We start from the raw sequence: 20,540 nt of genomic DNA on the forward strand, positions 1-20,540 counted from the left end.
CATCTGCAAAGTCCATGTTCAAGAACCAGTCAAATTCAAAGAGAACTCTCATAATGTTTAAGGAAGCTCACGACTTTGTGCTGGGCGGCGTTCATAGTTGTCCTGGCTTCATGCAGCCTCATGCAGTCCACAGGCCATGGACCAGAAGCTGAACAAACCTGCTGGCCTAACATTACTTTAGTTTCATTACACATGCCCATATTTTATTTTCATTCACTTAAACATACTTCACACATTTCCCTGTGACTGCCCCTTTAACCCAGGAGTCTTCTGGAAGCGCACTGCTGATTTTCTGACATGTCACGGGTCTCCAGCCCTTTTCCTACTGTGAATTTTAATCTCTGGGCTAGAGAACACACACGGTGCACTTTTAGTTTCCTAAAGCTTACTGAGATCTATTCTGTGACCCAAAATAGGGCTTATTCATTTAGAAGCATCTTAATTTTTACTATTAATTTTTATCACAATGTCACTCATGTGCCATAAAGTTTGGTCCCCAAGGTCTCTGATTCATGAGTTTTAGCAATCACAAATCATGTGACCATCACTGCCATCTACTCCTACCATATTTGTATCATAAAACCTCTGTGCTCATTAGAAGTCACCACCTTCACCCCTCTCTGAAGCCCCAGGCAACTACAAGTCTAGTTTGGATCTGCTTATTTGGGGCATCCCATAAAAAGGGAATCACACAAAGTGTGGATTTTTGCATCCAGTTTCTGTGAAGTCTATATTGTGGCATGCAATAATTTCACGTAATTTTTTTTAAGGCAAAATCATCGTTCATTGGAGCATACATCAAGTTTTGTTTCTTCATCAGCTGATAAGCATTTAGGTTGTTTCCTTTTTATGATATTATAGGTACTTTTGCTGTGAACATTTGTGTATAAGTTCTTATCTTAAGAGTGTGTATCTAAAAAGGGATCTAATCTACATACTACGCGCAAAGGACCCATGCTCAGGAAACTTGTGTATTTGTAGATCCTTCTATGTATGGGCTGATGTGTGTTCTTGGATGTTTACAAATAGTCTCTGGGTTTAAAGAGCGGCCAAAGGGCCGAGTCAACTCTCAGCATGACAGCTCTGCTCCACTTGCCTGGTTACATGCCTCATCTTCCGTCCTGAGCCGCAATGTAGTGAGCGCTGCAGGGTGAAAATGAGCCATAACATTTGTGGCCAGAGAAGCCAGAGCACACACACAGAGTATTTCTAGTATGTTCTTGGATGAAAGGAAAAATGGTACGTATTATTTTGTGAGTCTAGAGAAGTCACAGCAAAAATTGATCCAAGTTAGTGGGAAGTCGTCCATCCACTAGGGAGGTGCTGATGCCCAAACATGACTTTGGTTAGAACACTAAGCCTCATGACCTTCCATTTCTCTCTCTTCAGGCCCTAAAACTTTCATCTTTGCTGTGTCTATGGAAAACGTGCTCCTCACCCAGGCCTTAAGCTGCAGTTCTAGCAGTCAATCTAGGCTTGGCCTTCCTTTGAGGAGACCATTTCCCATTTCTTTCTGTTGTTGCTGGTTTTTTTGTTTGTTGTTTGTTTTTTGAGACAGTCTCTCTAATAATTCCCAATGCTAATTGTTTGGCTCTGGCAAGCTGGGTGGGAGTCTTCTCCTCCACACTCCACTCCAGGACTAAATCTGAACATGCAGCACAGTTTGTTGCCTGCTAAGCCAGAGCAAGGCGGCGTTCCTTCATAGCTCTGTTACCCCCCCCCACCCCACCCCCGCGTAAGATGGAGAGAAAGGCTTGGAAATAGACGGGAGCACAGGAGCAGACTGTTCTCTAGTCACAAGAGAATCTGATGGCAGCTGGGTGTCTCCCTGACAAAGCACACGTGATACTCAGACACATTTCCGTAGTCCGAGAGACATTCTGTACCTGCTTGTCGAAATGTCCTCAAACGGATAGAGGATCTCGCCATTGTTACAGATCTCGCAGATGAACCCTTTCTGGCTACAAAGACTGCAGCTGTAGACATGAGAGGTGGCGAATTTAATGACCTTGCCCAAGAACGGTGCCAGCTTTCCCTCTATCACCTGTGGAAAGAGGAAAGGACAAGAAGGCACAGCATTGAGAACACAAGTCTTGCAGATGTGGGAAGGGAAGGGAGGGAGGGGAGGGGAGGGGAGGGGAGGGGTGTTTTTCCTTTACACAACAGGAAACCTGTAATTATAATCTCCCAGCTCAAGGGCACATGACTTTGCTCCGAAGGAACCAGTTTATCCTCAGGAGCTTGCAAATGAAGATGGCCAAGCTCTTTTTGTGCTCCTCTGTTTTTGCAGTGTGGTGTGGGGCACGATGAGCCCCACTTGAGGAGACCAAGTTCAGAGTAGGATGTAGTAATTAAGTCAGCACACAGCTTTCCCCTCGTGAACCAATATGACTCATCTCCACTCTCTCTCCCGAACACTCAGCAAATACAGAAGAACGGACTCCTCTTGCTGCTGGTAAATGCGATAATTTAAAGAGGATGTAACCTGTTGGAGGGCCATTTTCAGTTTGTAGTAATCAAATTTTTACAATGGAGCCAGGCGGTGGTGGCGCACATCTTTAATCCCAGCACTCGGGAGGCAGAGACAGGCGGATCTCTGTGAGTTCGAGGCCAGTCTGGTCTACAAGAGCTAGTTCCGGGACAGGCACCAATGCTACAGAGAAACCCTGTCTCGAAAAACCAAAAAAAAAAAAAAAAAAAAAATTTTTTTTACAACGGGGGTTTTCACATTGAGAACAATAGCGACAACAAAACAATTTTTGTCTACTTTTGATTTCCAGCATGGTGATGAGCCTTGTTCCATGCTCTTGACAAGGCATGGGCTGTGCACAGGCAGCTAGCTGGTCCCACCATGAGCCATGTGTGTGCCTGTTGGCTCCTCCTATTGTCATTTTACTTGCTGGCCTGCAAATGTCTGTGAGTTTGGAACCATGGCAATCATCTCACTCTGCACCTAATGAATATTCATGAGCTTCAAAGACTTCAACACCTCACACACCAGTAAGACAAAGGTCTGCCCTTTATTTCTGCACCATTAATGACTGCTTATATGCTTATTCTGATATCAGGAAAAGAGATGAAATCAATGGTTAACTCAGGGGAGGAAGTAAGGCAGAGATGCTGGGTTGCCACTTTGTGTATTGTGTATTTGCCTTTCTACAGTATTAAATATATATCATTTTGCACTAAATACAAAAAGTGATTATAAAATCTTTAAGGATGGCTCTCTTCCTAACAGAGAGGATAGATTATGATGGCTGTTTTCTGAGCTAGGCCAGCCTCTCCCACTCTTCGTCTCTCTTCTCTCCATAACCTACGGGAGCTGTAGGTATATTAGACCTCTTTCAGTTCCGTTTTCCTGGGACTGTTACCTCGAATAACCCCAGTAAGGCACATGCCGAACACCAACACATGATACACACGTGCCCAGCCAAACACTGCCCCCCGTGTCACAGCACCGACTCTGCATTGTGGTGACAACCCTTCTGAGAGGCCCAAAGATTTAGGATGGTCTGAAAACCTGGTAAGAGCAGGTGATGTGCGACCCCCAGGGTGATATGGGTTCTCATCCAGGATCTGAAGAGGCTGAGAATCATGACCTAAGTTTTTCTCTATAGAGAAGTCATCAAAACAAGTATATGAAGATTCTGAAGGCTCCTGAAATATTTCACCAATTTGATATGGTCAGTGATGCATATTTAATCCCACCCGGGGAAACTAATGACCCTTTGAAAATTAATTTCTAATATCTAGTCTCACAGCACCCGATACACAACTCCATTTTTACTAATGTTTCACTTATTATTACTGATAGGAATCAGTTTATCCTCTGAAGAAGCCACTCCATTTTGCTTTTAGGCTATCTGAAGGTTAAATTTTTGAATATTACTTTAGCTATTGCTAGAATATTAGGATAGCTGTATCCAGTGACAAAAAAAATCATACTACTGAATTTTCACTGATGATAATCATATCTATATATTTCTTGGGGTATTATGAAAGCATAAATTTCAAGTAAAAAGAGTGTTAGTAGCAAGTGTGTTATTTCACTGACAGCCAAGCTGGACATGACAGTGACTGACCCACTTCCATCAAACCCAGATCCCCGGCCATTCATCAGGCTTCATTCATTTCCTCTCCCGTTTTTTGAATTAACAGCTTTATTGAGATATAGTTCACACACCACAGGATCCATCTATTTAAATTTAAACCTTGGTTTATTTATGGAGTTGTACACTTCACTACAGACAGCCCTCCCCGCAGCTTCTATATGTAGAGGTTAAGTCTCCACCACCCCCTTAATCTATTCTCCCAAGTTCTAGAACTGATAATCTACTTTCTGTCCCTATAAAGCTATTTCATAGAAACAGAACCACGTACAATGTGTGTGTGTGTGTGTGTGTGTGTGTGTGTGTGTGTGTGTGGTCTCATTCAGCATAATGTTTGAGGTTCATGCGGAGTCCTTTTAACCTAGTTTGACCAGCTCTAAACTCTTACCACCCTCTCTAGATTAACAAAATAACCCAACTCTAACCCCAGAAGCCAGTCTTTCTTCTTTAATCTGCTGAGCACATGCATTAGTCAATTTTCCAAAACACTTTCATAACATATCACCTTTCCACTCAAGTCTTCAGTGACTTCTCATTTGATCATTATCAAAAGCCCTTCCCTGATGTAATAGTATCTTGCTAAATTACTATGTCCCTGATGCTGGATACAAGAGAACTATGTAAAACTAGACTTTATGTCTCACTTGCTTTGCAAGGTCTCTAAAACAGGAGTCCACATACCAACCCAACTCTCATGATCAATCTTAGGCATCTTCAGCTGTGAGCGATCATGTTGACACAGCACATGCCCGCTCTTGTTCCTGTCCTTCCAGGCCATTTCCTCTACGAGGGTGCTGCCACTCTTCCTATCACTCACTTAGACTTTACATAGGTTTTGTGGCTCTGATCCAATAGGACTTGAATCAACCTTCCCAGCCCCCCCTCCTTTTTTGTTTTTTTCAGACAGGGTTTCTTTGCGTTCTGGCTATCCTGGGTCTCACATTGTAGACCAGGTCGGTCTCAAACTCAGAGATCCAGCTGTCTCTGCTCCCTGAGAGCTGGGATTAAAGGTGTGCCCCACCACTTCCTGGCCCCCAAACCCATTTTAGCCACAACTATCAAAGATCTCTTTACTTTCACACCATGCGATGACACATGAAACTCAAGGTTGTTTACTCTTTTGCTACAGTACATGACTGTCTTGCTTATCGTGTGTTGAACATTTGTGTACAGAACACACAAATGTGAGAACATCTGACCACTCTTACCCACAACCTGGTCCTTCCACATGGGACGGCCCAGGAGAGCAGACTGCTCTGCAGCAGAGAGTGGGCCCAGACTCAGCTGAGATCTCCTCTTGCTGACAGGCACAGAGTGCCCTGCTGAGCAATGATGCTGCTGCCCCATCCTTTCCCTTGGCTGCCTGCAGCTGGGGCTGGGGCTGTCTAGATGTCACCGGCATTTTCGGTTACTGTGCCGTTGGGTGGAGGAGCACCAAGGCAGCACTGTTGAAAGGCAGGGGTCGGCTTCACAGTTTCGTACTTGATTTGCTGCTCTCATTTGTCATCTCAGGTTTGTGGCCTTGTTCCAAACAGCTGAATTCGCTTAAAGATTTTTTTTCCAGAGAGTGAGGTCATATTTTCAAGTTAATTTTAGAATTCATAATCATTCCATTAATATTATGGAAAGGAAAACGTTATACTTATATACATTTCCAGGAAGAAGGACCTACTGTCTTTGAATGCAATGGCTAGCAGCAGAGGGGAGAGGACTGGCTGTGGTGGCCTCTGGTCTAGAGGCTGCTGCACTGTGAAAAGTGGGCTCCATGCGTGCCACTCGTTAAGGCTCCTTTTAAAATGTAAGACCCAGCCTCCCCCAGCCTCCCCTCTACCACCCTTGAATCCCAAAATGTAAGACCCAGTGATGGAGGAAGGTCATTGGCTAATAAAGGAACTGCCTTGGCCCATTTTATTGGTTAGAAGATAGGTGGGAGGTGTAAACAGAACAGAACGCTGGGAGGAAGAGGAAGTGAGGTCTGAGACTCCACAGCTCTCTCGGGAGCAGACGCCTCAGAGAGAGACGCCATGTCCCGCTCCCGAGATGAAGCTCCGACCCAGGATGGACTAGGCTAGAATCTCCCCGGTAAGCGCACCTTGGGGTGCTACACACAGATGATTAGAAATGGGCTAGTCCAGGTGCGAGAGTTAGCCTAGAAGAGGCTAGATAGATATGGGCCAAGCAATGATTAAATGAATACAGTTTGTGTGTTGTTATTTCGGGGCATAAGCTAGCTGAGCAGGCAGCCGGGGTGCTGGGGACGCAGCCCCGCCACCCCCTATTACTACAACCCAGCCTCCCCCAGCCTCCCCTCTACCACCCTTGAATCCCAAAATGTAAGACCCAGCCTCCCCCAGCCTCCCCTCTACCACCCTTGAATCCCAAAATGTAAGACCCAGCCTCCCCTCTTCCACCCTTGAATCCCAAAATGTAAGACCCAGCCTCCCCCAGCCTCCCCTCTTCCACCCTTGAATCCCAAAATGTAAGACCCAGCCTCCCCCAGCCTCCCCTCTTCCACCCTTGAATCCCACACCCTAGCCATCCTGCTGTGGTGTAAGGCTAAGATAAGGCTAAGACTCCATTACTAAAGTACTAGGAGGATGGTGGCCTGAAATGAGACCCAAGCATAGTCTACTCCTCCAGTTTCCACCTGAGAATGAAGACCAGAACAGAGGTACGAGGACCCCTGGAGAAAGACAGTGGGCAGGGCACAGTTAAATGAGAGAAGGTGCACTAGCCAAAAAGTACACAGACCTGAGGAAACTCAGCTGGGAGGACCCGAATTCTACTCCATTACCCTGAACTGGTTTGCCTCAATGACTGATTACAGTCTGCCACATGGTTCAGCATTAAGAGATTCTTACAGACCTTCTACACGGGCTACAGTTGTCCCACAAGATTTAGTCTAACTGGGAGCAAGCCACAGCTGACTGGTACAAAATAAAGTACAAATGTATTGTGTTTTTGTTGTTGAGACAGGGTCTTCCTATGCAGACTAGGCTGGTCTCAAACTCACAATCCTGCTCTGGCCTCTGTATCAGTACAGTTACAGGTGTGAGTTCAAAAGTACTTTCTTAATAGAATGGGTCAAAGAGAGTTAAAAAACGAAACAGCCATCACACAGGTTTGCTTCCCGACAGTTCTGATGTATTGGTCTAGTGCTAAGCAGCTGATTCACTACAGACTCTCGGAAGAAGCCGACACCACTCAGCTCTCCTCACCCACCGCACCTTGTCGTCTCCGCATCCGGGAACTGTGAGGCTGCTCTGGGCACAGATGAGAGCTCTCTCCCTTCCAGCTGGGAATCTGGCAAGTTATTAAGCCTCCCTGAGCTCTGGCTTCCTCACTTAAAACCAGCTAGTTCATACAGGGTTGAAGAAAGGATCGGGTTTAATATCCTGGCCGTCAGACGCCAGTTGGTCAGTAAGCGACAGAAGGCTGCTGGCTTGTCCTAATCTTGTTTAGATCATCAGCAATTCTGACTCATTTTTCTCTAATACTTTAGATCTGCAGCAGGGGTAAGAAAGAAAGGTACACCGCTCCCATGTCAGCTTTCAAAAGGCACCCGCCCCACTGTTCTTCTGTCTGGATGTGACCAGGTGAAGGGAGGCAGACATCCAGGGTCTCTGATGTTGCTCAGGTCCACAAGAGAACAGAGACTTGGGTGAACATCTCACTACGGCTGAGGAGAAAGGTTTGGAAAGACTAACTCAATTTAAATCACCTGCTAAAATCTCATCTTAGCAATACCTGAGGATCATCTTTTACTCCTTTCAGATTTGCAAATAAGTTAGTCACAGATTGATCTAACCATGTAACCACCCGGCAAAAGTCAGAAAGACTCTTCATCTCTAGCCTCAGGTGCTTTTGTAAGGACATGGTCAGCTGGCTCTGAGAAGGAAACTGGACCTGTGGGACAAGGCTTAGTTACCTTCCCATGCACTTCCTGCAAACTGCGTGTCTACGTGAACAAGAGCACGACAAAGCAATTAGCAGGAAGCATGTGTGGGCTCTCCTGCCCGTCTCCTCACCACTGCACTCACACTCGCCCGCTTCTCCACAATACCCACTCTTCCTTGAGGAAAGGCAGATGTCCAAACTGCTGGGAGAGGTTAGATCTGTTTTCCATTGGACTTGATTTCTTGTACCGATCAAAGAAGGTACCAGTCTGACTTACCTGGGGGGGTGTACATAGACAACTATTTCATAGCTGCCTTACTGACTGGGTGTTCAAAGAATATATAACTCCAACTGTGACTTAAAATTTTATCTTTCTATTGCACTGTTGGGCAGGAACAAAATGTAATATCAAGTTGACAACTAGATTCTCCTTTAAAAAATTCATTCAAATCATTTAAAGTATTCTTGGAATTTGAGAGACAGTCAAATGTCACTTAACATGATTCAGTCATCTGAGAACTATACCAAATATGCTTATTTTCTCGGTGCAAAAACAGCCCATAAAAGCTGTCTGGTTGAGCTTCCAGCTTGGGGATCCACACATTTCCCCTCTTCTATTCTGGTCAAGATGGTCAGCATTGGAATTTGAGGCCTATGGCTTTCTGCAGACTAAGACAACAGCCTTTATTTGATTTACTTTCTTGCAGACCAATCAAAAATTACAATTAAGTTAAAAAATAACCTAGTGCTGCCTTCTCCAGACCACAGTTTCAGAAAGAGCTGCTTATTACTCATGTGTGGCACCAGGAAATTGCAGTGTCATGTTCACATCTGCAGCCAATGGCGACCTGCGGGGTGCGAGGAGGGCACAGCTCTGTGCATTGTTTACCTTTCCCTTCTGCCTATCACAACGTTCACAGCCCACAGGGAGGGGGACTGAGCAGAGAGAGAGAATGCCCAGAGAAGTCACACAGGAAAAGGCTCTCTCAAATTTATTTTATGCATCTGCTAATGTTTTCCCTCTGATTTGTCAAGTCATCTCCACTTGAAATCAAGCTTTCCTTGGCCATTATGCAAGATCTAGATTCTGGACACTATTGGGAATTCTGGGATAAAGAGGTCTACTGTCCCGGACCAAAATGACTTCTACTCTAAAAGCCTACTCAGAAGATCCAATTCATGTTGAACAAGGCCACCAGGAACAGGAAGACTCAAAGAAACGAAAGCATCTAAACAGTCACGTGCTGTAACACAACCTCTCATATAATCCAGTTTGCATTTTCTCAGGTGACTGCAGAAGGTTGTAGTTTGTAGATGTGTGCATCCCTCGCATTCACAGGCAGGCAGAGAGATGCTTAACGACCTAGAGCAGTTACCTTAGTGTCAATGTCTACAATGACAGCATTGGAGGTGGAGGAACGAGGCTAGAGTGCTGAGGTCAGCCTAAGCTACAGAGCGAGACCCTGTCTCAAAACAAAACAAACACCAAACAGCACATAGATCCTGCTCGAGCCTTGACACGCGCACTCAAATTGAGAATATTCTGTACTTTCATTCTAAATTCTACTCACAAATCTTCAAAAGCGGAGAAGCATTCCACCAAAAGTGTATAGGAATTCCTACTTCAGAACGTTGGGCAAAACCCTCTGTTCTTCTATAATTCACCTTTGAGGTCCTCCTCCTACTTCAGTGCTAGGTGTGTCTCTAATCAGTCCCAACCCTCCTGCCTCCTTGGCAAGACTGCTCAACAGGACTGAGGTTTTGGCTTATCAATCTTTGGGCTGGGGGATGACTATGGCATCACCATAGGGTTCTTACCTGATCCTTCCCTAAGGGTGACAGTTTCTATAATGTGATGTGGTTTAGTGTTATGGGGTAGATTTGTGAGTGCCTATGGTAATGGTAATAAGTAATGGTAATAGTAATGGTAATGGTAATGGTAAGAGTAATGGAAATAGTAATGGTAATGGTAATGGTAATAGTAATGGTAATGGTAAGAGTAATGGTAATAGTAATGGTAATGATAATAGTAATGATAATGGTAATGGTAATGGAAATGGTAATGGTAATGGTAAGAGTAATGGTAATAGTAATGGTAATGGTAATGGTAAGAGTAATGGAAATAGTAATGGTAATGGTAATAGTAATGGTAATGGTAATAGTAATGATAATGGTAATGGTAATGGAAATGGTAATGGTAATGGTAAGAGTAATGGAAATAGTAATGGTAATGGTAATAGTAATGATAATGGTAATGGTAATGGAAATGGTAATGGTAATGGTAAGAGTAATGGTAATAGTAATGGTAATGGTAATGGTAATGGTAATAGCAATAACGAGACAGAACCTGTTTCACACAGCTCTCTGCACGTGTCCAGGACTGTCAAGCCTTCCACTCAGGAAGCACTTGCAGAGTAAGGACAACTATGTGGCTCCAATATCTAAGCCCCCAACAGGCTGTGTAGTCTCTAGTATATGTGGGGAAATAGTTAAAATTGAGACAGTTCTAGAACATTCTCAAGGATGACCAGTAGAATTTGCTTTCTGTTGAATTACTTACATGCCTGAGATAAATCTGATTTAATCTTCTACCATTCATTTTGGCTCAGCATTATTGCCTTATCAAATAGTGAGAAAAAGACCAAGTCACTTAAATTCACCCTTTTATTTAATACTTGAAAAATTATGACTCAAAGAAGGGAGGCCATCACCCAGCTGGCTAGTGGCAGTTCTGGCTTCCTCTCTTAAGAGCCCTTCACAATGAGGAAGGGTCTTTCCTGAAGATTTCTGGAGGTCCAGGCCAGGTCTGGATTAGGTCAGGAGTTAGGTCATTGCATGTCTGTTCCCTTTCATGCAGTCCTGGAGTCCCAGGTTTGCTCTCATTTCATTTATAGTTACTAATTATTAGTATTCTTTTTAAATCTAGTTCACTGGTCCGGAACTCACCATACAAACCAGGCCAGCCTTGAACTCACGGGATCCGCTCACCCCTGTTGGATTAAAGGTGTGCCCAGGCCTGCGGGGCTGCACTAATAGTTTGATCTGTACTAGATCTACCTTTGGCACTGGGAACAACAGCACAAAAATTCTTTTCAATGGTCACATCTTCGGGAGGTTTTTCAATATAGAGATGATCTTATACATATATTATAGTCTTATTGGCTGAACTCTTGAGAGAGACAAATACAACTGGAAAGAAAAGGCAAAACCAGGCAACTCTCTGTATGCATAAATATGGGGGAAATAAGAGTTTCCAGCAGGGACTTGAGTAGAGGACAGTATGAGACCTTTTAACAGACCCCACTGAAAAAGAGAGAGAGAAAAATAGAAGAAAACCAAAAGCAACCTTTTTCTGATGATATAAGGAAGGACCACAGAGTCAGGAGAGACGTGGAAGTGGAAAGATAAGATGGCAAGGCAGGGGAGGGTGAGAGAAAAGACTGAAGGGGGATGCTAACACAGATGCGCACAGAGAGCAGTCTTGGTTTCTGTTCCCAGGGACGTCCCAGTAAGCTAAGAGACTTTTCTGAGGCTGTGTACTTTCCCATGCCTCAGTTTCCTGATGCACAAAACAGAGTGACTGTGCTAAACCATTCAAAGCTAAATGATCAACAAGGCGCCCCTAAGTTTGAGGAGTCTATGATTTTGTGATTAACCATGGGGGCAAACATCAAAAGAGGTTTGAACAGCCCCAGGAATGTAGAAAGGGAATATCTGGGGGACAGATAAAGGTGAGTTCCACCAGGCTAATTAGAAGATACCCTAGGAAATTTTCAACAGAAGTGAAATGATGACAGCAGCTTTTTGATTCCCTGGTGTGCTGAGTGCCATTCAAAGAGAGAAGCAGGGGCCTTTCAGGCCGGTCCCCTCACAGGTGTGCAACCAGAGCCCGGCTTTCCTTGCAGATCCTTTCGTCAATGCATTTAATTAGTCAATGTTTAGATAGCACTTTGGGGATGGGAAGTACAATGTAAGCACTTAACGTTATTATTACTTAGCTGCTTTTGTGGGACCAGCAATGCCTGAGATTAAATGAAAAATCAAAGTGCGTCCCTGGCTAGAAGGCTGTGCTCTAATAAATCCCTAGGTTACTGATGAAGAAAAACAAGCCTGGCACATGAACTGAACCAGTGCTCTCTGTGTTCAAATTATTGTCTGAGGCTGTGGGTAGTTTTTAAGGCTTTGCCTCAAGGTGTCAACAGTCAATAAACACCCGGAGGATTCCCACACATCCTGTTTTTCCAGCGGCATCTGACTTGTGATGGTGTGTACCCAGGCCTCTGTAGACCCAGGGTAGGGGTTTAACTATATGGGAATTCAGTGTACAATGAAGTGGGTACAGATAAATTAATAAATGATGTTACAGCAAAATAAAGCTAAATTAATAAATTTGTAAACATTATAATCCCTGATAAATTGAAGATTTAAATATAAAAAGGAAGCCATAAGAGTATTATAAAACTATAAAAATGTATTCAAGAAAATATTAATGTAGAAAAGTACTTTTACCTTGAGACGCTGTAAGACTGGTGAATCTTAATATATAAAATAAAAAGAATTAATATATAATTTACAAAATAAAATAATGAAAACCAGGAAAACATTTTCTATTTACATGAAAAAGTACCAATTTCCACAATATACAAAGCTCTTTTTTAAATTAATAAGAAAAAGATCAAGACCAAGTTTAACAGGTAATTTACAAGTTCTATAAGTAACAATATAAGATGATGCTACATCTTAAAAAGGAAAAATTGTTTTAAAAAATTGAAAAATTTATGACAGCATCATGAAGTTATCTCAAGTGTTCTAGAAAATGTGGAGTGTTCACACAGTGAATATCCTTATAACGACCACAAGTGGCCCGGGTTACCTTGCCTGTGATCTGACTTAGCATGCAACCAACTAGGAGACCGAGATAAACCTTTGCCCAAACATCCACAGACACTCATGTGCCCACAGCTAGACTGTGAAATGGAAAAGGGAAGCTACAGAAAGACAGCATAGTGTGATTCCACTTTTAAAAAGTGGCATTTGTAAATAAAAAAGTATAGAATTGCCCAGAAAGACAGATTATCAGTAGTTAACCAAAGCTGCTTTAGAGAATGGGTCTGAGAAAAGCTGGAATTTAAAATATAACTCTGAGGTTGAGAGTTTAGTTCAGTAAGACATAAAATTTGCATATGTATATTTGTGGAATTTTTTGTTTTGTTTTTGTTTTTGAGACAGGGTTTCTCTGTGTAGCCCTGGTTGCCCTGGAACTCACTCTGTGGATCAGGCTGGCCTGAAACTCACAGACCTGGCCTGTCTCTGGCTCCCCAGTGCCTCCTGACCTGTGTATGTATATTTGTAAATATTATTAAATCGTAGAAAACGTACCTCTGTTTTGGTTCCGTATAGCCTATGTTTATACTTGCTCTTAATAGCCTTTACCTTCACACAATTTCCTATCAGTGAACCTGTCTTGACCACAGCAGACTTGAGGCTGTATCCAAGGAGACTTGGCTGCCTCCTCAGAATGTTCCCTACTTAGGAGTTTTTCAGGTGTGGAAGGTGACACTGCCCCCTCAATTAGAATGATTTCTAAGATAGAGGGAGAGTCAACAGCCATATCTAATGCCAGGTAATTTGAGGCTGGTTTTTGTTTACATAATTATCGCTTAATTCTGCACATTTAATCTTATCTCTTTCAGTACTAGACTGGGTGTCAGTAAGTTAGGATGCATGCTGAGTTCTCTAAGAATTCACTAGAACACTTTTTGGCACTATTTTCAGCTAGTGTAGCTGAGGTTATCTTGTCAGAGTGGACCTCCTCTAACGGGCACTCCCTGGCTTTATTCTCTGCTCATATCCTTTTCAGCTTTGTTTACATGCTTGGCTAGGGAAACTGTAGTGGTTCTGAATGGTGGTTTTATTGGTTTTGTTGCTGTTGTTTGTTTATAATAATGAATAACTTTAAAGGCAGAAAAACAGTATTGTTAGAAGATTTTAAAATTAATTTCCCATCTATTCTGAGGTCACATTTTCACACTTCGCAGGGCATTGTACAGAGGAAGTATTTTTCCAACTCAACTACTTTACCCTTAGATCAATGTCAATCCAAGAAAAAGTATATCAAGTGACCCACCCTAGCCTTGGCCTCAAGAAAGAAATGGAAACTACGGTTTTACAACAGGACAGCAAAGATAAGATTAGGTTCAAAGAGGGAGGCATTTGAATACCATGCCCGCGTGAACTGTGTTCAGAGGCTCAGTAAAATCTGCAGGGAAAGAGTCCTAGAAAAGGAGGTCAGGACCCAGGCTGTTTCTTAGCAGGTGGAGGGTAAGGGTCTAAATTAACAGGAGATAGCAACCACTGGTCATTAATATCCCTTAATGTAAATGGACTCAACTCACCTATAAAAAAGCACAGGCTAACAGATTGGATACAAAAACAGAATTCGTCCTTCTGCATACAAGAAACATATCTCAACCTCAAAGACAGATATTGTCTCAGAGTAAAGGGGTGGGGAAAAAATATTCCAATCAAATAGACCGAAGAATAGCGGGTGTAGCTATTCTAATATCTAACAAAATAGACTTCACATTAAATTCAGTCAGAAGAGACAAAGAAGGACATTTCATATTAGTCACAGGAAAAATCCATCAAGAGGAAATTTCAATACTGAACATCTATGCCCCAAATACAAGGGCACCCTCATATGTAACAGAAACACTTCTAAAGCTTAAATCACACATTAAACACCACACACTAATAGTGGGAGACTTCAACACTCCCCTCTCACCACTGTTATGGTTTTGGTCCCTTTAAGAGACAAGCCACACCCATTCCCCTCCCCAGCCGCTGAGGCAGGCTGATCTTCAGCTTCCAGCCTGAGCTCTTTCTCTTTTTCATCTTCCTCTCGGAGAGGCAGCTTCACTTCTGCCTCTCTCCCCACTTCTTTGCTTCCCCTCTTCTCTGTCTCTCCTCTCTCTCTCTCTCTCTCTCTCTCTTCCCCCCCTTCACCCTTCCTCCTCCATAACCCCCTGAATAAACATTCAACCTCACCCTGCATGTCGTGTCTATCCATGTTTCTGTCTTCTGCCCACCCGCCATGTATCTCCCTGCCTGGGACCAGCCACTGCTCGGGGACCAGCAGCCGTCTCTGCCTGGGGCCCACTGCCTGCTGCCACATGGCCCGCCACCACTGCTCTGAGACCAGCAGCCGTCTCTGCCTGGGACTGGCTGCTCCCAGGGCCCCCTGCCTGCCACCACATGGCCCTCCGCCACCATTTGGGACCTACAGCATTTCTGCTGCCTACTGCCACCGGGGATCTTGCAGCATTTTTTTTTTTTAAAAAAGAATAACAACCACTGGACAGGTCTATCAGACAGAAAATTAACAAAGAAATAAGGGAAGTAAGTAACAGAAGAACAGATGTTATGACTCAAATGGACTTAACAGACATCTATAGAATATTCCATCCAAACAGAAAAGAATATACCTTCTCAGCACCTCATGGAACCTTCTCAAAAATTGCTCTGACCCTAATGTCCTCTAGATCATTCCAAGTATCTACCTTTAGCTGCTTAAGTATGTTGTCATTGCTAAGCCAGGAGCAGCGAGCGATAATGCTCTCTCAGGTTGTTAGGAAGTGCTAATAGTACTAACAAAGGGGAAACAGGGACCAGGAGAGAATCTGGGCCCTCCATCAGTGGGTAAATGAAAAGGAGCACTGCTTGGTTTCCACAGCCCATTCTCCTCAGTGGAGAGCGCAGGTGACATTTCAAGCAGCTGTACATCAGTTAAGGTGAACGAGGGGAAGAGGTTCAGAGTTCTCTCTTTAACATCGTAGAGTATGAAAATATACGTATCACAGTGCTGGGGACCGATCCTGGGGTCTCATGAACAATTAGACAAGCCACCTCCCAGCTCAAATGCACCCAGCTGGAACTTTCCTACTTGTTCTCTTGGTCATCATTCTGATCACTCTAACCTCTTTGATGCTTGTCACCAGAATAAACTCACAAAATGCAGACTTGGCCAGATAACAGAAATAATGATGGAATTAGCAACAGTCACCAGCATCAGAGCAGCAAGCAGCCGTTTCCCCCTTAAGATAACGCATGTGGAGCAGTAGAACGCTGGCGGGCCAATGTGGACATCAAATGAACAGTTATTCCGGTGATTTACAAACATCTCCAAAGGTCAACGTTTTAGTCATCAATTTGAAGGAGATAAAACTGAGGAGCTGCATCTTATGTCCAAGGTCACCCAGCTTAGAAGGGCACAAAGCTCGATTCACTGTCTTTCTGGAGTGGTCTCTGTTAAAGGGAAACTCCCCGCGGTCTCCAGCCCCTGCCGGCTGAGGTCTAAACTTTTTAGCCTGCTCTTCATCTAACCAGAGCTTTCTCCTCACTGGCTTACACTTGTTTTTTGGTTTTTGTTCCTTTCGAGACAGAGTTTCCCAGTGTAACAGTCTTGGCCGTTCTGGAACTTGCTATGTAGACCAGACTGGCCTCGAATTCACAGAGTCTGCCTGCCTCTGCCTCCTGAGTGCAGAACTGGTTTACACTTGTTATCCTGCACACGCCCATCTTCCGTTCTCTCCCAGCCTGCTTTATATTCTCTGAAATTCTGATCACCCTAACAATGCAAATATCACATGAAATTCTGGATGATTTCTGTATTTATTTCAACTCTTACTGCTGTTAAAATCGGCTGGCCTGGTCTGTGTACCCTGTCCCTTTAAGAGACAAGCCCCACCCTCTCCCAACCCCTCCCTTTCCATGGAGTGAAGCAGACATCCCACCTCCTCCAGCCTGAGCTCTTTGTCTTTCTCTAGAAGAGGTAACTTTTACTAGTTTGCTCTCTTCTCCCCCACCATTCCCTTCCCTTCCCTAACCCACTGAATAAACTCTATACTCAAACTCTCTGCATGATGTATCTGTCTGTCTCCCACCTGCCAAGGCCTCAGGGGACTCACCGCAGAGGCCTCGGGTCACCTGCCACTACCCCTCGTGGGACTGGCCTCCCCCCCTTGTATCTTTAAAAAAGAATAACAATTGCAACTTTCCAAAAATCAGTATTATTGCGTTAGTTTTAAACACAGCTGGGGAGACTATGACCCTAGTTTTGTTCGGGCCACCTGATCTTAATGTCTGCCTTCTTTCCTCTGCACCACTACTTCTTTAGGACAGCCCTGTGCCTGGCTCGGGCGCCATCACTCGAGCACACTTGCCCTTCGTCCCTAGCTGGTCTCCTCTTGCTCGGGTGCTGCCCGCAGTTCTGAAACACATAACCTGGAGTGGAGGAGGAATGGCTTCTGCCTCGCTTCCATTTCAGGCCTGTCCAAGCACATTCAACCTTTGCAACAAAAAGTTAAAATTGAGCCAGGTGTTCGTGAGGCACATCTTTAATCTCAGCACTTGGGAGGTGGAGACAGGTGGATCTCTGTGAGTTTGAGGCCAGCCTGGTCTACAAGAGCTAATTCCAGGACCACTATGACTGTTAAACAGAGAAACCCTGTCTTGAAAAACCAAAAAGAAAATAAATAAATAAATAAATAAAGAAAGAAAGAAAGAAAGAAAAAAGCTAAAACTGAATGTTTCTGAAACATTCCTAGGGCAGGCCTCAGATGCAAACATTTCAATTACAACCCTGTCCAAACAAACGGCAAGTCTCTGACCAGAGGGGACTGGGTTAAGGGTATGACTACAGAGGGCAGACGGAGAAGCTGCTGGCAGGTAAGCGCCACAGCAGTTGAGGAGGATTTCTGGGGCATGTGTGATTCGTGATCCTGGGAGATGGGAGAGTTAGCTTCTGTTCAGCACGACAACACAGGGTAAATTTTGTGGATAGCCAGAAAGGCCTACTTTTGAATTGATCTGGAGAAACATTTTAACACTGCAATAATTGGCATTCTTGTTGATTATGGAGTGTAAAAATTACACAAACATCTTAACTCCTGGAACATGTCCTTCTGGACGGTCAAAGTTGGATCTATTCACGTGCAGTTCCCCAGGCTTCTCAACTCCACAGTGTGCCTGACTCTACAGGCAATTCCTCAGATACTTTGGTGGTATTTGGTTGTTAACAATCCTACTCAAGACAATAAATTAATTCTTTAAATTAACAGTCATGTAAGATTTAAAGTATATATGTGCTTTCACAAGTCCCACATAAAGAATTTAACTGATTAAGAAGTTAAAAAATTCAACCTAAAGAAAGTACAATCATTAAAAATAATTTAAAGAGTAAATCGAGTTGATGCAATGATCACCAAAGTTATCCCAGATGCAATGATCACCAAAGTTATCCCAGATGCAATGATCACCAAAGTTATCCCAAAGAGCAAAAGGTCAGACATGAGCAGAATCATTTTGAAGACAGTAATATGAGGATAAATTGATCTGGAGAAACATTTGCATCCTACAGGAATGCAAAATCTACGATCTAAGTGATTGATGCTGGCACTGAAATCGCTATTAAGGAGCACAGTGATTGCTCAAATACCCACAAGAGATTCTGAGGAACATGGTCTACTCACCAAGAGTCAGTACAGAAAGATGGATTACTAAAACCAAGGCTGAAGTAACATACCCATTTGGGAGAAAAAGTAAGGAAGATATACCCTCACTTCACACAGAAAAGTAAAATGATTTCCAAATATGCACTAAAGTGTACTAAACAATGTTTAGTTTAATGTCTGCAGCGCTGCAGGTGGAGCTGCAGGCCCAGACCCCACCAGGGCCTAACAAACAAGGGCATGGAGACAGACACTTCTCTGAGAAAGGAAAAGGACTCTACAGGTTTTAGAGCCACAGCAGGAATTATACAAGGAAAAAAATGGACAGGTCTGAACATGTAAATGGCGAAGTGTTTATCTAAAAATACCACATTAAAAAAATCTAAGGGCAAACAACAAGAATGGAAAATATCACAGATGCAGTCACATTATCTATACGCTAACTGAAAATATACAGCCTGCCTCCAAATAGCACCGCTATCGTGTAAAAATATATTAAAATAGCTACGGCAATAAACATAAAAATCTAGCTTTATATGTAATAGAAAATAGGCACACAAAGTCAAACAATGAGGAGCTGTCCTCCCCCTGAAGTGGCCAGACTTAACATTTTTAAAGATGACAACAGTTAACACTCCAGCGACATGAAGGGTTTTATATATTATATCCCAGGTATTTTGGAAAGTTCATATCTCTATAGTAGTTTTATCTAATATATATATTATATGCATATAATTATATATATTATTATTAGAAAATATGTGGTCTTGTACAGGGATGTATACATAGTATATTGTTTATAATAAGAAAGAATTGGAAATCTTTAGTAACCAGTAAAGAGAAAGAGCAGAGGGAGAAAATTCACCCAACTGCAGCAATAGAATCTTATATAAGCATTCCATATCACCAGCATTTCTGAAGATTCTTTAATTAAATTTAAACATCAGGGTAAAAATGGATACACTTTCAGGAATTTGCGACACTCTACACACACACAGAAGGGAAGCAGGTGGTATGTCTCTATTTGCGGACTATGGAGCTGGGCAGTAGGACTGGAAGAAGCAGAGGGTAGAAGATCCCCTGTCCCCACATCACCTTTACATCAGCACTGACGGACGAGGACATGAACCCTGCTCTGCTGCCTAAAGGATTCCTTTCTCTGTCACTGCATATCTTTCTGGTCAGGTAAATGCACAGCTTTTCATAGAGTGGACTGGACTAAGGAAGCCTTTGGAGTTCTGTTCTGTGACTTATTGCAGCGGGGTGACAGTATGACCACCAGGGAGCCCTCTCATTCTCTGAGGCTCTTGGTCCCCTTCACTGATCCCCCCCCCCCTTCCTTTCTAATGTTCTTTCAGGTGTAAACATTGGGGATGCTTGGCCTACCAATGGAGAGAGGGTTTAGTGTGTGGCACTAACATCCCAGCCTGACCCTGGCCCCACTCCCTGCTTCCTTTTTGCTTGCTAGTATGCCCTGGGATTGAGGCTGATTCCATGGTCTGTTTAACAAAACAGTCCAGAGCAGCCTGGGGTTAACTCAGGCTTAGCCTTTCACAGTTCTGTGATTAAACTGCATTTTTCAGTGGTCGCGCCTTTAAATTCAAACCCCTTTAAAAAGAAACTTAAGGAGAGCAAAACATAGGAGACAGCCAAATGCCAATAACATATTTTAGTCATTTGGGGGAATGGGCAGCCTTAGAAACCGCAAATTCCCACTTATGCAAGGCTATCTGAGCTTTCCTTTTACTGCTCAGTGACAGAACCCTGGCTCTCCCACACGATCAGAAATGCATTTGCTTTCTTTTTTATTTCTCTGAAATATCATAGAAGCCCTGCACTATCACAGTAGGAGTTGGCTAATTGTACAGCTCTGATCAAATAACAAAACTTATTTCCACTGGGTGCAGATTTTTCACACTAGAAGGAAGTCCATGTCTTGGTACCTGCTACACCAGCTTGGCAAACTAAGTCATCATGATGCATGTAGTCTAAACTCAAGAGTGTCAGCACCAGAGACATCACCATC

General features: G+C 43.4%; 1 protein-coding gene across 1 annotated transcript in view; it reads right to left on the reverse strand.

Moving 5' to 3' along the window:
* The window catches only part of Plekhm3 (pleckstrin homology domain containing M3), a 161,554-nt gene that overhangs the window by 26,810 nt on the left and 114,204 nt on the right, over nt 1-20,540 (reverse strand). The window contains exon 7 of the mRNA XM_041631814.1: nt 1,887-2,044. Within this exon, the coding sequence (XP_041487748.1) occupies nt 1,887-2,044 (158 nt within the window). The remainder of the gene's footprint in view (nt 1-1,886; nt 2,045-20,540) is intronic.

The sequence above is a fragment of the Microtus oregoni genome, unplaced genomic scaffold (assembly GCF_018167655.1).
Source record: "Microtus oregoni isolate MIOR12 unplaced genomic scaffold, Mior012 000038F_ref0000394, whole genome shotgun sequence".
NCBI lineage: Eukaryota > Metazoa > Chordata > Mammalia > Rodentia > Cricetidae > Microtus > Microtus oregoni.